Source organism: Capsicum annuum, chromosome 1, assembly GCF_002878395.1.
Source record: "Capsicum annuum cultivar UCD-10X-F1 chromosome 1, UCD10Xv1.1, whole genome shotgun sequence".
Classification (NCBI taxonomy): Eukaryota; Viridiplantae; Streptophyta; class Magnoliopsida; order Solanales; family Solanaceae; genus Capsicum; species Capsicum annuum.
The window spans coordinates 68,654,055-68,671,836 of NC_061111.1; the positions used below are offsets into that span (position 1 = coordinate 68,654,055).

Consider the following 17,782-nt stretch of genomic DNA (forward strand, 5'->3'; position numbering starts at 1 on the left):
TTTTTAATAGTGATTGAAAAAAATAAAAAACATTTTTAATCACTTTATTTAGGCTTACAAAATATTTTAAAAAAAACCGTTTAAAAAATTCATCCAAATACCCTTTAATGCATAATTTTTAACATATAAAAAAATATTACTTGCTTCGTTTTAAAAAAAATGGCCTACTTTGACTTGACATAAATTTTAAGAAATAAAGAAAATTTTTGAATGTTATGATTTTAAATTAAAGTTATATCAAATGTCTTTTAATCTTGTAATTCTAAACATGTAAAATTAAAATTAAAATATTATCAAAAAATAAAATGAATCATTGTTTTTTAAAATTAAAACATGTCAGTTTGTTTAACGAATGGAGAATTAAATAAAAACAACTCAAACGGTTCTAGAGCTATCGCGAAGCAGCAGACATCCGAAGTTCCTTCATCATTATAAATTCTCCTTCCTCTAAACTATACCATTTCTTCACACCCAATAGAAAAACCCTAACACAAAAAAACTAAAATCAAAATCTGCAAAAAAGGAAACAGTAATGGCAGAGCACTTAGCATCGATTTTTGGTACAGAGAAAGACAGAGTGAATTGTCCATTTTACTTCAAAATTGGTGCATGTAGACATGGCGATCGTTGTTCTAGGCTTCATACAAAACCTAGTATTAGTCCAACGCTTTTACTTTCTAATATGTATCAAAGGCCTGATATGATTACTCCTGGTGTTGATTTACATGGTCAACCTATTGATCCCAGAAAAATGCAGCAACATTTTGAGGTAAAAATATAAAATCAAAATTACTCCCTCACCTTTCAGATTTTGACACTCAAGCAAGTCTTTCTTTGACTGTAATTTTCTTATATCTTTTATGTAATATTTTGAGTTATTGATTATTTTGATTTATAGTATTTTTTTCATAATTTCAAGTTTGTAAATTTTAATTTTAAAAAGTTAAAAGAGTTCATGTCTGAGTTCACGGTTAAAACTGAATTATTTGACTTTAAGTGATATTATTTGGTGATGTTAAAAGGGTAGCCCAGTGGAGTAAAGCTTCAGTTGTGTGCGGGGCCGAGAAGGGCTGGATCATAAAGTCTATTTCAGCAAGAAGCTGTTTCTATGGCTTGAACCTGAGCCCTCCTCCATTCTATTTTGTGATGATAATGTTTTTAAAACTAGCAAGTTGCCTGCTTGTTTATGAATTTCATTGAGTTATTTTATGCTTCAGCGAAATTTTCTCTAATAGACAGACGGGTATTAACTATTATATGGTAGATCACAACTTGTTTGGGAATAAGTCACAATTGGTAAATAATGACTCATTTTTCCTGACTTTTTAATGATCGACCTTTTTTGTATAATATCAAGTTATTTTCTCATTTACTGAAACGGGTTGTGAGGAATCAAATCATATAGGGGATTTTATATGGTTAAGTAGCTAGAGATTGAGGTGTAGTTGATTTACTAAATGATTTCTTATGATTTTATCCTCAATAATTGTTCTGGATTTCATTTAGTTATCTTATATTTTAGTGATTTTGGTTTTGAATAGAGAGAAAACAACTGTAGTTTAAAATGCATCATTTAGTATTGTAATGAAATGTGTCTAAATAAAATAGAATGGACTCCAAGGACTTTTATAGCCGATCACAACTTACTTCTGTTTGACGGTAATGATTAATATATTGATGTTTTGGGGGATTTGAGTTATTCGTGATGTCCCACTCAAATGTAGTTATCCAAATTCTAGTTGTACTTTACATTACCATGCTACACAAGAAGCTACGAAGAAACCAGGCTTGAATAAAGCAGGATGGAGCCAGAGGTTTCATTGTAAGCTGTAACCACAACTAGTTTTGGATTGAAGATAGTTGATTGTGAGATATAGATGGTTTCAGGGATTGGAATTACTCAACATGTCCTCTTTTTTAAGGATAGTCATCCCGATTCTAGTCCTACGTTAGGTTACCATGTCGCACCGGGAACGTTAGAATTTGCCTTGAAGAATGATAGAACAAAATGAAGCTAAAAGTTCTTTTGTTTTTTGATCAGCAACAAGATTTTTTGTTTTTTAGGATATTATGTAGTGAGTCTTACTTTGAGATGCTTGGTATGTGATTTTATCTGTAGCTTTATCTGAAAATGGAGTCTGCTTGCAGTATGATACTTGCTAATTGTTACATTTATAAAGTACAACAAAAATATTTGCAAACTTCTTTGTGCCACATTTTATCTTAATATATTTTTCAGATAGGTTCTTTAGGTGGATGTATTGATGGAATATTACTTATTTTGGTGTTGTTACAGGATTTTTATGAAGATCTATTTGAAGAACTGAACAAATATGGAGAGATTGAGAGTTTGAACATTTGTGACAATCTGGCGGACCACATGGTAAGCCATCTGAGCTTTTGCTGGAGCTGATTTAGATTATTGGTTGACATTTTATTTTATGTACAATGTGTGGATGCAGGTTGGCAATGTTTATGTTGAGTTTAGAGAGGAGGAACAGGCTGCAAATGCTCTTAAAAATCTTACCGGAAGATTTTATGCTGGTAACTTGCGCCAACCCTTGTAAAAGTATTAGGGCATAAAGTGGGATAGTTTAAAATGGAAAAAAGGCTAATACGTAGATTTGGAGCCAGGATTTTTAGTTTATAGTTTGAATCATAATTCGTTTTGCCTACTGGGTTCTGAATATATTGTTTGTACATACTTTTAATTCAAAAACAGGGTTGAGCCAAAATTACTAGGTTCTTCTGATGAACCAGACTTGAACTGTGCTTCTCACCTGTTAGAACCTGCTAGTATTATGGTTAATGGGATGGGTGTGTTGACAGAGAGCTATCTCTTGGTTATGCTTTTTGGTTAGATACTTGAAAATATGGCTACTTCCTCAAACTTCGGCGTGTAACTGCAGGGAGGCCCATCATTGTTGACTTCTCTCCTGTAACTGATTTTCGTGAAGCCACCTGTAGACAGTATGAAGAGAATAGCTGCAATCGTGGTGGATATTGCAACTTTATGCACCTAAAGAGGATTAGCAGGTTACTGCATTCACTATATCTGGAGAACCGTTTAACAATATGTTCAATTTTTACAGATTTAATTTATGAAGACTTATCCTTTTATTTTTAGGGAGTTGAGACACCATTTGTTTGGGAGGTATAGGAGAAGGCACAGCCGAAGCCGAAGTCGAAGTCCTTACAGGCATCGTAGCCATGAAGTGTGCTCTCACAGGAGTCATAGTAGAAAATATGATGATAGAGATTATTATCATGAGAGTCGGAGCAGGAGGCATACCACTAGTCCAGGCCATAGAAGGGGTAGGAGCCGGAGCCCTCGTGGCAGGAGGGATCGAAGTCCATCTAGGGATAGTAGTGAAGAGAGACGTGCAAGAATTGAGCAGTGGAACAGGGAAAAAGAAGAGGCAGAACATACCAACAGGACTAATGCAGATGATACTAATTACAACAACAAAAATTATGAGATGGGATATGCACAAAATGGAGATGGATATAATGATCAGCAGCCACCACGACAGGATGGATATGGATACTAATGAGTGTATCCTATAGAGGTTTGTTTCCTTTCCTTTATTCTTGATGTTTCAATTTTCTCCGGAAGTCATTGTCTTCTAAGGAAGGTCACTTGCCCTGAGATATACCTTACTACCATCTTCCACTGTGCAGGTGGTGCAGGTTTTCAATCTGTGCTATTCAATGTGAACTTTCAACCCTTTATTATGCTTTTGTGACTTTTGCATGTTTTCGTGTGCATCATGCATTTTGCACTGTCATATCATTACCCTTGTAACCGTTCTACTATATTTTCTTCTCCTTCTAGAACTTTGTTTTGGTCATCCTTCTTTCAGTTTGCTTCTCTCCCTGTTATGAAACTCGTTGCTTGTTCATGTGTTTTCAACAAACTTGACCTTTCTTTCCCATGAGAATTATACCTGCTTTATGTCTTTTTGGCTACTAAGATTTTTCTGGGAGTTTGTGAGTAGTGTGAGGTCAGTAAGGATCTAGCATTTTTGATATGACATTTAGTGATATATGGATCAAATTTCCTCAAAATTCAGTAATATTTCTGGCCCATTCAGATTCTCACCGTCTATCTTCATTATGTCATGGGAAGATGATCTATATAGTGTTAACAGAAAAAGCATTTTAAATTACTGAGATTGGTATAAGCATATTAAGCAAATTGTACTTCATAATTTACTGGTCATTACTAAGCATAATTTTCAAAATACAGTCAAATATACATGAATGATAATGCTCCCTATGTTTGAGAATTTGGTTGTAGGTTCTTTGGGCGGCGTATCACTTCTATGTGTGGTCATTCTACTTGAACGTTTTTAAGTAAATCAGCAACTTGATGATTCACTAGTGTTAGGGGTGTTTGGATTGACTTTTTTGAAGTAGTTTTTTGGAACGTCCAAATCCACCAAGCCAAATGACAGGTGTACGCGGGGCTTGCAATATAATTACCCAACTTAATGAGGCGGGGTCGATCCCACAACCCAACTAGTGTGTTAATTTGCTAATTGCTTGCATACTTCAACTTTGAATTCAGATCAAGTAAGAGAGACCTTGGGGATGTGCTAGTATTCGACCTAAGTATTTGCAATTTAGCCTTAAACCTTACAACAACAACAACAACAACAACAAACCCAGTGTATTCCCACTTAGTGGGGTCTGGGGGGATAAGATGTACGCAGTCCATACCTCTACCTCTGATGAAGTAGAAAGTCCATACCTCTACTTGCAATTTAGCCTTAAACCTTGCTTCAACATTAACCATTATCATGGGTAGGCTTGGTTCACACTATATTAACAATTTCTCAATCTATTAATATATTTCACCTTGGGTTTTCTCAGACCCCAATGTGTGAACAATTTCAACCAACCAAATACCTCAAAGTTAGTTGCTCTATTTCTACAATAACTCTTGTGGATTGTAACTAAGCAATTGTCAACTTCGAATTCAGATCAAGTAAGAGAGACCTTGGGTATGTCTTAGTTTCGACCTAGGTATTTGCAATTTAGCCTTAAACCTTGCTTCAACATTAATTATTATCATGGGTAGGCTTGGTTCACACTATCTTAACAATTTATCCATCTATTAATATATTTCACCTTGGGTTTCTCAAACCCCAAGGTGTGAACAATTTCAACCATCCAAATACCTCAAGTTAGTTGCTCTATTTCTAGTAACAACTCTTAATTGAATAAAATTCAAGTCCTTGTTAACTAATTTCTCTCAAATCCTTACCCAATTTCTCAAGCAAGATAAGAGATTGAAAGTTAGTTAGAGTTTGCAATCTCTAATATTAATTAAAACATGAAGAATAGCTAAATCCATATCAAATAATCAATAATCAAAGCAAATAATTAGGACCCATTCACAAATTTTGATCCAAAATTACACACCCCTAAGATTGGGGTTTTAGCTACTCATGAGGAAAGGGAAAAAGCATATACCCAAACTATCATGCTCCAAATTTGCCATGGATGAAGTTTTATCCTCAAACCCAAACTTTGAATCCTTACAAAATTCACAATTTAGATGAAATACTTCAAGCAAAAGTGAAATTGGAATGTTCTTAGCTCAAGACACTGAAAACTAACTGTAGAATCTTTTTCAAACCCTAAGAAATCAGTTTTCAATCCCCCCAGATTTGGCTCAAAAAAAATGGACAAAATACCCCCCATGCTGGCCAAGTGTGGCCGCACACTTACCACATATACCAGTGTGCGCTCGCACATGAAACGCACAATTCAGTCAGTTGCTAGATGTCAAGAGTGGAAGTGCGGTTCAGATGTTCTTCAAGTGCGGGTGCACTTTGGATTGTGCGGCTGCATTTCCTTGGATTTCTTTACAGTATCTTCGGCCTCTGGAGTGGATGTGCACTTGGCCCATTGAAAGTGCGTCCGCATATTGGAATGTGGCTTGCATTCTCTTGCAGATTGTTTTGTTCACTCTTCAATTCTTTGGTCCAAATCCTTGTTTATCATTAAATCTCTTGAATGTCTGCAAGTATGAACTAAAGTACCAACTTGTCAAACCCCCAAACTAAACTATTGCTTGTCTTCAAGCAAACATAGACATTCCTATCACTGCAAGGGATTGACTCGATCATGAACAATAAAAAGACTACACCGACTCAAACAAATGCACTTAATTCAATTGGTATCCACCACAGCTTAAGCAGATGAACAGTTCACATTCTTTTCAGAAGGCTTCTTTTCATCAGAAGTGGAATGAAATCACAATCAAAATCAAAGCCGCTTCGCTTTTCATGTCTTGACTTACCTCAAACTCACTTTGCAATTTATCTCACTCATCCCCCCTAATTGAGGGTAAGACTTCACTACTCAAGGCTGAGGTGCCACTCACAAGCAAGAGATGAGCCTGTTCTCACACAATGTATTTCAAAACCAAAAAAATAGGAAGAATTTACTCTCTCCCTCTCTCTCCCACAAAAGAAGTCTTAGTGCATACGAATAGAACCATAGACTTGTCCTTCATGTAGTTCGCCACTAATGTAGACACACAAGGTTCAAAATCCACGTAGGACTTACGGGTATTAATGAAGGCTTAGGTAAATGAAGGAAAGAATGTGGGTTAAGTGACTCAAGACCTTCCTAAAAGCTATCATGCAATCATTTTAAAGCATATTTCCTTCATATTTTTCCACCTTATTCTCCTTTTCAGACATTACTTGGTTTTCCCTTTTTTTTTTTTTCTTATAAATTATTTCTCCTCACAGATGTGTCCACTTTTTCACATTTCTAAGGAAGGATACATTAACTTCTTTTCTCATCTCTCTACAACACTCTTCTATCTTGTTGAGGCACATTAAGCATACGCTATTCACTTAATAAATCATGATCCCTCAACTTCGGCTTTTGGCCTAATTTTCAGACTTCCAAAATTTGCACCCCCTAACTTAGGCGCCTAGCCCACACTTTCTCAACCCATTCCCCCCTTCCCCCCCAAAAAAGAAAAATAATAATAATAAACTTAGGCATTTAGCCTACATTTTAAATGCGAAGGTTGGGTGCCAAATTAATGAACTGAACATATAATTTCTTAGAAGTACAATACAATATTAAGTTTAGCTTTTCAAGCTCTGTATCATTTTATATAGTGGTATTTTGACTTGCTCATGGAGTTTAAGAAAGATAAAATGACGTCAACTTCTATGGTTGTAATAATATGTCATTTAGGGTATAATGTGAAGTTTATAGTTAAAGATCTTCAGAGTATAGGACAAGTACTTCTCTTTTTGAACTAGATTAAATATGAAATTGACATATTAAATGGAACAGAGAGAGACATTTGTAACACTTTGCCATGATTGTTAAGACTTCCAAATTAAATTATCGTTGGTATTGTACAACAACTACACCATAGGTCCAGACAACTTGGGGTCGGTATATGAATTCCCTTAATGATCATGTTTTTCCATTTAATTCATCATTGACATTGGTATTGTTTTTCATCGAGTTTATTCAGTTTTGTGCCAACTGTATGCATCTTAATGTTCTCTTTCTTAGGTGTTTTTCTTTGTTATATCAACCCAAATGTTTCTGTTCCTTAAATGGTGGTTGTCCTGTCATTTTGTTTGTGGGGTCTGTTTAAGAATGACTTGTAATGAGAACAGCATTAATGGACCTTTTTATCTTGCAAATGTTGTTATTCATGTATTTAGGTTCTTTGACCCGCTAGAGCACATCCAGGCTAGTAGTTTTCCAACTGTTCTTTGTTTTGGAGTTATTGTTTATGGAAGCAAGGCTTACAGGTTTAATGAGTTTTGCAGGTCCAGGTTCCCTGCATATAAGGACTACGAGCGTGATTTTAATTAGGGCTTACCATGAACTGTGTTTTAACAGGTGGTTGGAGCTAACTCAAGATTTGTCCCAACAGGTTTGGTTCGACTTAAGGGATTTGCAGGAACGAGTTGGAAGAACTTCTAAAAAGCTTCTGTGTCAAATGAGATGGCATTACTAAGTTTTTGTTGTGTGTTTGGAGTAATGCAGCTTAGGAATAGGTTGGTATATGATTCATGTTTTAGGTATAACCTTGCATAGGACTTGGTGAACTTGTTCTGTCCATATGACTTGGTATGTGTGAGATCGGTCAATTTTCTGGAGATTTACTCGATGCTTTAGGCAACTTATGGTCTGTAACTTCTTTTTGAAGAGTATCTTGATTAGACATTTTATCTTTTCTTTTTCACTATACATGTTCATTTTCGGGTTGAACTTTTGATTGTTCTGTTCAGATCCAGATTTATGTGCAACAAATTAGTTTTTAACTTAATATTCCGATGAGACTTGTTTTAACCAGGTTCCTGGTTTAGGGCGTGAATAGCCTCTAGCAAAAATGCAGGGCAAGATTTTGTACATGAAAGTCTTGTGTTCCAGCTCTTCCTTGGACCTTGTGCATAGAGGGATTTAGTGCATGCACTTATATGTCTACAAAGTAAGATTGTGTATAAGAGATTTTTGTGTTTTGTGCTTGGACCCCAAGCATGAAGGGATGGTTAGTGCATTGGGCTGCCCTTCTATGTCTCAATGAAGTGGATGAAATCGTGGAACAAGCTTCAAATTCCTAAAGAGACTTCTGATTGCGTCTCAACTCCTTAGGACATAGGTTAGCAGAATCATTGCAAATTGCATGCAAGGTAGTTGGCAACAACAATTCTCAGTCATTATAGGCAAAATAGAGGTGCTAAAATTAGCTCATGAAATCACGATTTGTCTAATCTGTTGAAGTGAGTCGATTATTGATTCGTCTATTTTGTAGCTCAATCTACCAAAATTTGGGCTGATGTTTTGTAAATTTATTCATAAGAAATTTCATTCAAATGTTCTTAAAAAGATTTTTTTTCTTAATTATTTTATAGGTTATGTAAAGTCACATGTGCGGCTACTTGTGTAATACTATCCTCCATACCCTCTGGACGTCCTACTATTTATTATTAGGGGAACAGTAACTGTCCTACTTTGACCAATAAGGATTGTGATAGAGCGATAAGTACTCTTTCATTCTTTTATCCTTAATCAAAGGTCTTGAGTTTGATTTGGATTTAGCCGCGCTCCTATGTAGGTACTGGACACTGGGTTGGAAACAAAAAAGAAAAGAAACTGTCCAGCTTGAGCTGAGCAAACTAAAGTGAATGCCGAAATTGAGAAGTGACGGTCTTGATTGAATATGTTATTGGAGAAACTCCTAGGTATAACTACACGAAACGATTTAACATCAGACTTGAGGGGAGTGTTAGGGAACTTGATATATTCTATCATGAAGATGGTTATTATATTGTTAAATTCTTATACAAAGGCCACACGAGTAGCATTTTTTTAAATTTGAATTTCTTACGGATTTAATACAATTCAAATAATGGATTTAAGTTTAATAAAAAAATTGTTATTTACAATGTCTAATGAAAAATTCTTTAAATTTAGCATAAAAATATTTATAGAATTAAGTTAATAACAAAACGATTATAATATTGACAGTTATTGTCATTGTATATAACTCAATTTCTTGATTATGATGTTGATATTTTTGACTTTAACAGCATACTTTTTTGACAACTTAGCATTTAGGTATTTTCTAAGTTTCATGTTGAAGACGGTCGTAACGAAAAAATATTACCTCTTTCGTTTAAAATGAGTTTTGCTTTAATTAAAAATATTATCTTAAGTAATTATTACCTTAGAAGTTTAAGACAATAATTAGTAATTGTTTTTAATTACACTTTTATATCGAAGGGTTATTTTTTCTTAATATTATTCAATCTTGAAACTCATAAGATATCGAGCAAATAGGAGCAACTTAAATAAGTGTGATGTTATATTTATATTCTTTTAATGAGTGTGAAAAGAATTACAACACGTTTTGAAATTAATGGAGTCCTAAAAGAAACTTTTTTCATTGTCCAAAAAATTAAGAAGAATTATATAATGCTATACTTTAATTAATCATTATTATTTAAAAATCTGAATCCCTTAAAAAAAAATTATAAAAATTTCTTCTTACATTTTCTCTCATCAAAACTTCGAATACAGCACCTTCAGGTGTGGTTGAGTTGTTTTGAGGGGTGACTTCCAAAGTGGAGGTCGCGGTATCGATCCTCCCTAATGCCTCCTCAATCTAGCTCATCGCACAGGATTTACCTAGTGTGGTTTACATCTCCTGTGTGGTTTACGAGCGATTGCACAGTGAGTGGTTTACCTAGTGTGCACAGAGTGCTCACCACAGAGTGCTCACCCGAAGAGTAGAGGCTGTGAGAGATTGTAGCGGCTGCGGGTTTTCCTGGAGTTTTCAAAAAAACTGTGTATACATCACAGTCTCCCCCTTTCTCACTTAATGAACCGCATATCTAGGCCAAATTGCAAATTCAATTCATTTTCATTCAATATTTTTTTATACCAAATCCATCAACGTACATATTCCGTTTAATTTGAATTTTGGAGTTCTCTCACCATAATCACTATTGTTGAAAAGTCAAAAATTGTATTTCAATGACGGTATGCCATATGTGGCATTCTGAATTGTCATTATCTTTTTGTTGGAGATAGTGTTTCTTTGGCGGAATTTTGCAGGTGATGCAATGCTGACCGGAGCGGGCTGAGGTTATAGATGTATAGTGTGTAAGAGATTGAGTTGGGGTCTATTTAGTGGCTTGCCGGTCAGGTTTTACTAGTGACGGTAGCCTGAGATAGAGATGGATGGAGTTGAGGGTGGGGTATGGAGAGAGTTCAGAGATTCGTCAATGAAGGTTGAAGATGATGATGTTAATGGCGATACATAAAAATGATGTCTAGGTTAAGGGAGTTAGAATATACATAAGAATGATGTATTTGATCAAAAATGACAATAAGATACAGTAATCCTCCACCAAATGTACAAAAATTATATATCGTACTGAATATTAGGTTACAGATACATAAGAAAGATGTCTTTGATGGAAAATCTGACAAAATCATATATCAAAATTGTTTTTGTGCTATTGATATATAAGACTTATTGTCACGATTCAAGACTACACTCTAGTCGAAACTCGATGTTTAGAACTACAAGTGATCCTAAACTAACTCATGGTACCGGCATAATCATGAGCAACTGAATATAAGCATGTATAAGTACAAAATAAATAAGCGAAAGAATAATCATGGAATATATTGGTTCGATACATTTACGATCAGAAGTTATACTTATAATATTTATAATCTGAACAGAAGAGAAATTGAATACGACAACTCTGACTGACTATCTATGCAGCCTCTACTAATACTGACTATAGGTAGCCGCGATATGACCTCAACTATCCCTAATCAATACATATGAATAAGAAAATGAAATACTGGAACTGTAACTGACTTGAGTCCTCGAAGTAAGAGAACTCATCACCTGCTTGATAGATGTTGTGATCTATCTGACTATGATCTTAATAGTAAGCACCTGAATCTACATTAAATGAAAAATATAGATAGAAGTGGTGCGCGATCAGTACTTCAGAATATACTAAGTATGTGATATATTCACTGGTCATGAAAACACTTAAAACATACTTTGAAACTGAGGACATAATTCATTTGCTAAAATATACATTTGAAATATGTCTGTACATAAAAGTTGTGAGGTATAGTGAAAAATCAAAATCATGAGATACAATATTTCTGTAAATTGAAAAGATGTAGAAGCATATATATTTAATATGATTTAAAGCTCATGATGTCCATGCTGCAAAACTGTATTGAATGTTAATTGAAAGCAGAGAGATAAACTTGAGTACAATGACCATATATCAATCATACATAAACCAATATATAATGATAATCTAAAATGGTTATAGTTTAAAAGCAAGTAAAATTGAACAAGGGGTCATGTATAAATACCGAGTCTGAAATTGTGGGATGTGAAATGATGAAATGATCTAGTAAATAAACATGTAACTGATCAATATTGTACTGAGTAAATTGATTACAAGGTCATGCAATAACTTAGTTTGAATTGTGGAATACTATTAACCGACATATAACCATGTTGACCTAAACATGAGGTTCTGTATAATCTCTATTGAAAAGGGCCCAATATATCTTGCCAGGGTATAAAGACTGATCTGACGGGGTACCACTAAATTGTCCATAGGACAGCCTAATTGATGGGTGAGTTTATCCATGCGTCCGCTCGGTGCTAAGTACTACTCCCAACCGAATATAAACTAAACTTAAATATTGAATAACTTAATAATATTGAAGTGCTAAGACTGAAAGATAAGTGCTTTATCTGAAATTATTCTAAATCATATAAATTTGAGAAACTGAGTGTTCGACTAACAATGCATGATATCCTAAGTCATCGTGTGTTCATAATCCACCATTTCTGAAGAATGCAACTATCATGATAAATTTTATAATCTGAAAAAATGTGAAATTTCATAACACAAGTCCAAAAGTGTGAATTTATAAACATACCGAGGGTTCATAATTCTACGTATGTAAAGATACTACATTCCATGAAAAACATGGCATGTCAAACTAATATGGACTGAGATTCATAAAATCATGATAAATAATACTTAATAATCTTGAAAACTGATATGTAATAAATAGTTTGATCATATGCTTGAAATCTTAGGTATATCATTTAAATCATGCATGAACTTGAGGATAACATGAATGCTATAATAACCATAATAAATTATAAATAATTATTAAAATATACTCATGAATGAAAAATATATCATGGAGACTAAATTTAAGCTTGGGGTCATAATTGGGTAAAAAAACCTAGTTCGTGAAATCATAAAATTCATGAATGAAAAATCAATAATTTGGACATGAAGATGAAAGAATATCCTAATTGAATGCCCACATATCTGATTACTTGTGATTCTTGAACTAAAGTTTGGAGGATTTGAGCTTGAAGATGAAAAGCCCTAATTTCTTGCTTTGGGGAGGAGAAAATTGCATATTTCTTTGAGTAATTTTGTATATTGTGAAGTGGATGCGAAATTAGGAGTAGTTCAGACTTTATATTCAGTCTTAGGATAGCATAAACGACGTAGTTGAGGAGTTTAAAAGGTGTAAAAGGATAGGAATACCCCTCTAAAAATATTATAGAAAAAATCTAATTTTGAACGTCAAATGGATCCTACCATGATCGTGGGATCCAATAACGATCGTGGTACTAAATCATGGGGTTTAAGGGCCTTTTTAGGTATCTGAAGCTGATCATACGGGCACATACCACGATCTTAGAATCTAACCATGATCGTGGGTTACTAGTCGTGGTATGGGTCGTCCAAATCTGACAGTTTGACAGTGCTTCAGTGAAATGGTCATAACTTCTTACTCTGATATTGAATTGAGTATAAACGAGATGCATTGGAAAGATAATTCAAATATCTATGATTTGGTTAATTTTAATATAAAAAATACTTCAAAATGTAGGAGTTATGCTCATTTTAAGTTGACCATAGCAAGATTATTCTCAAGAAATCAATCAAAAAGAAAGGTTTCAACTTGTCCATGTATGTGCTAGGAGTTACTTGTGGCCTTAATTCATGTCTAAATCACTTCTCATACCATTAATTCACTAAGTTTGGTTCTATATACACTTTAAGAATGATTATAATCTTACTTTGATTTTTGAGGTGGTATAATATCTCTCTCTTGGGATCGTTCGTCCTCGAATGAAGACTAACTAGGTTGAAAGGATAGTGAAAGAGCTATAATCCCTAACATTTAATTCTAAAAGGTGAATATGAACATGATAATTGAATTTCTAACTGAAATTGGACTAGTCTAAAAATTAGGGAACTTACTTGTACTATCTGATTGATTTTTGAAGTTGGATAACTAACACGATACCGATTTTTAAATCTGGATATCTATTATGGTTAGGACTAATTTAGATTGGGAGTAAGGACTCAGCTAAATATACACATAGAATGAATGAAAATAAAGGACCTCATAAAATAAGCATATAGATGAAGCTTAGGATAGTAAGACTAGATGAAAAGATGGGAAACTATAAGAGCTTATTTGTTTGATCATTGAACTGAATTGTTGGCTATAAGAACTGGCTCATACTAAGAGTTTATAACTCAACTGAAGTATTTCTTACACGAGCGTATGTATATAAATATAAGGTGATACATAAGGACATGTGATTTTCTGAGGTTCGCTAAAAAAACAATATTTGTTACCTTCAATTCACCTTGTCAGAGGTTCTAATAGTATTAAGGAGGAAAGAATTTTAGGCATAATCTGAGTGAGATATCTAAAATAAGATTTTGACATATTCTAAGAATTTTGCCACTGATCTGAGTTCATAAAAAAATAAAATGATATAGATTTGATCATAAGATACTCTTATTCTGAAATTCTGTGGAATGCGATTGACGAACTATCCTACGATCATGGGATCTACCTTCAATCTTGGAAGATGCTCGTAGGTTGGAGGCTGGAACTGAGGACTCTCTAGACTTTATTAGGAGATCAATGGTACGACTTGTGGGATCCTCCCAGGATCGCACCTTTGTTTCATAGTTTGACATTCCAAGCCAAGACAAATTTTTGAACCATGACCCTTCCGATGATTGTAGGTTCTTCCCACGATAGTGGGTTTCTTTCATGGCCAGGAGGTATAATTTGTCAATTGTCATATTTTTAGGGATATTTTATTCAGACGAAGACATAGTACGACTGTACTATTTAACTATGATCGTACCTTGGCTCATGGTATTTCACTGTCGAACAGTATTTTACTTTAAATTTTCTTAAAAGTACATTGTTCAAGGATGCTAAAGGCCAAGTCTATTCTAGATGAACAATCTCACTCTATTCAACTTTAACCTTGAGATACAAACCTCTACGACTAAAAGGACTACACTGGTCTTAACTACAGAAATATATATTCTTAATTCAATTGGAGCTATCACCCTCAAAGGTACACTTTTTCTTGTCGCCTTAAACAATCAACCTTAAGTTATAATCAAAGAGTTACTAGCCACTATGTCATTATCAATATGTGTATCAACAATTCATTCAAGCCTATTACTTAACAACCATCACCATCACCAATAAAAACATGTGAAGGGTCACTGAAGAACTAGAACATGAGCATCTTGAATATGAGGAATACTGAGGAATCTTGACTCAAGAATTTTTGTAACTTTGACACTCAACTGGGGATTAAGGGGTAAAGTATAATAGGAATAAACTTGTTCAAGAGATCTGATTTGAGAAAATATGTGATGTAGTGTGATTTCACTAGTCATGAAAGACGTATCATGAGTACCTGAAATTTAGCATACTGCAAAACATGAGTGTATGATTCATGAGTTGCATGACATAAGACAAAAAATCATAGAGTCATGGAGTATGATTTGTACCACTGAGTGAACTATTACTCTTTATACTAGGAATTGATAATGAACATAATTCTGTATGAGCTATACGAATACGAGTTATGATTGTGGCGCTGACATGCATGAAATAAGTAAGGTGTCATAATGGCTAAAGTATAAGAATTATAGTGAGAGAAGAATGGGTCAAGTATTTGTCTCCCCAGTGTTGTTCTAGAAATCACTAACATCACTACTAAAATTGCAAAACTTGACTTAATTCTTTGTTCTATCATCTCCCCCTTAGATTTAAGCCATTATTCTAAGTATGTGGACCTCTTCATTAAATCCTAAACTGATGTATAATCACTTCACTCTAGTAGTTGGGGTATAAATATACTCTTAAGTACTAAACTCTCCTGGAACACTATATCTGAAAGTGTAAAACCTATCTAGTACTTTCTTTTGAGGTATAATTCTTAGATTTCTCTAGCCTCAATAGTCAGCATACTATAACTTAAACACTTACTAACTTAGAATCTTTTGGAGTGTCACAATACCCTAGGCACACCTTTTTTTTTCTTTTAAAATTTAAAACTTTCAATTTTATTATCTGGATCATCCACAATCTAACCTTAGATTCTAACTCTTAACACAAATATCTCCATAACATTTCATGCACTATACTAACTTATTACAATAGAATAGGGATTATGAAACACTAGCCCTCTTAAAATTTTATGAACATACTCAATCTTAACAAGCTTTACATCTTTTTAGTCACTACCTAGGCTTGATTCCTTGCTAAAGCATTGACATTCTCTAAGTCCCCTTAACCAGTAGATCTCTCTCAAAGTACTATTATAAAATCTAACAGCACCCTAATGGCTTAATTGATACATAACTCCATCTACTAAATCTAGATAAACACTATCCTCATTCTACTGCCACTACGCTTATAAGCTCAAGCTCCTAACCCTAGATTATTTGGATTTTGAGAAAGAATCTGAGAGTATATTTGACTTTGGCTTATCACAGATCTTGTTACATCCATCATAGGAGAACACATCTCCAAACAATAATGTTGGGACTTTTGTAAATAACCTTTATGCCTCAAGGCACAAGTCGTATTTTATATCTTACGATTTTACTTTTTCACAATCACCAATTTATATCCCACTGACATTATACCTTAGTCTATGAACTATTTCCAAAATATCACTTTTCAAGTGAAACATAATATACATAAATTGCGTATTTTATCTATCCACGTTATTCAATAGCTTTAAATTCAATATCTTCATTATCATTTATAATGGTGAGCACTATATTATACCAAAAATATCATATATGGTTATTTGATATTGATTCCAATAAGATAGAACTTATCAAGATCTCTTTATTTCATCTATTTCTGGTACTTGGACCTTTGTTAAGGTTTTATAAAGTGTTATGTCATGGTGCTCTTTTAAAGCACTTGTCTCATTATCAAGACCATCTTGATCATTTGATCCTATCATTCCTTAAGGAGTTTTACATTTGAAATCAACTTGTCTATCACGTTTTAGGTGTACCATAGACTCTGTCCTTCAAGAACTTTTCATTGGAGCATTTACAGTTGAATTATAGCATAGGTTCAGTCTGACAATGAACGTGCAACATTTTGCAAATCATGAATTCTGTTGAACTTTAAGTTCACTTTTTTACGAGGATCTAGATAGTTAATTCCATATATTTCAACTATTAATCATATCTCTTTCTAATGTTAGAAAATCTAACATTTATCCCAATTTTATTTTGGGATCTATCTTTGTGCGTGATGGATATTGCACATTCAAATTTTTAGATGGATATATTTGGTTCCTTCCCCTGAACCAACAATATAGGGAAACCTTGTTGGCTTGATGCATACAAATGTTGATACCTTTAAATAAACTCATCTCGTATTAAAAAAATATTTTGGGGAGATTCGTTCTCATAACCAATGGTTCAACTATAGTTAGAGGTACACAATTTGTATCAACTTTTACAGTTTGGAACCATGCTCTAAATTTAACAATTTGAGAAATAACCTTGCAAGAATCAAATTGCAAGTTGATAGGAAAGCGCATGTGACCAATAATAGATACATCTCATTTCCTAGTAAATGTTCCATGTGGCAGGTGAACGGGCCCATAATCACCTTGTTGTATGTTTTAAAATTTTAGGGGATACAACTATAACCTTAGTTGGTATAATATTTTATCGTGAGAACAACATAATAGAATTCTTGAAGAATATTTATTTCTTTAATGTAAAATTTTATGAATTGTCAATTATTTTTTACATCGCATTTGAATCGGGATGGTCAACCAATCATGCCTTATATATTTTTTGTAAATTTTTAGTTTACCGCCGCATGTGATTTGCTCATATTT

At 33.9% G+C, this 17,782-nt stretch overlaps 1 protein-coding gene across 5 annotated transcripts; it reads left to right on the plus strand.

Annotated features, from left to right (window-relative positions):
• The first annotated feature begins 357 nt into the window (after positions 1–357).
• LOC107852116 (splicing factor U2af small subunit B) lies at positions 358–8,265 on the plus strand. 5 transcript variants are annotated; one of them, XM_016697161.2, is made up of 6 exons: positions 358–769; positions 2,297–2,383; positions 2,463–2,544; positions 2,910–3,036; positions 3,128–3,569; positions 7,894–8,265. In XM_016697161.2, the coding sequence occupies exons 1-5, from the start codon at positions 533–535 to the stop codon at positions 3,549–3,551; spliced, it is 957 nt and encodes a 318-aa protein (XP_016552647.1). In that variant the 5' UTR covers positions 358–532; the 3' UTR covers positions 3,552–3,569; positions 7,894–8,265. The 5 variants fall into 5 exon arrangements, with proteins under 5 accessions (XP_016552647.1, XP_047256573.1, XP_016552648.1 ...); XM_047400617.1 differs by having other exon boundaries at positions 360–769; positions 7,821–8,265; XM_016697162.2 differs by having other exon boundaries at positions 363–769; positions 3,682–8,265.
• The last annotated feature ends 9,517 nt before the right edge of the window (positions 8,266–17,782 follow it).

What these genes read in the sequence shown, in the direction of transcription:
- LOC107852116 (XM_016697161.2), top strand. Translation starts at nt 533, where the DNA reads ATGGCAGAGCACTTAGCATCGATTTTTGGTACAGAGAAAGACAGAGTG. An exon ending in ACAATCTGGCGGACCACATG is followed by an intron (nt 2,384 to 2,462) that starts GTAAGCCATCTG and finishes GTGTGGATGCAG; the next exon opens with GTTGGCAATGTTTATGTTGA. An exon ending in CACCTAAAGAGGATTAGCAG is followed by an intron (nt 3,037 to 3,127) that starts GTTACTGCATTC and finishes TTTTATTTTTAG; the next exon opens with GGAGTTGAGACACCATTTGT.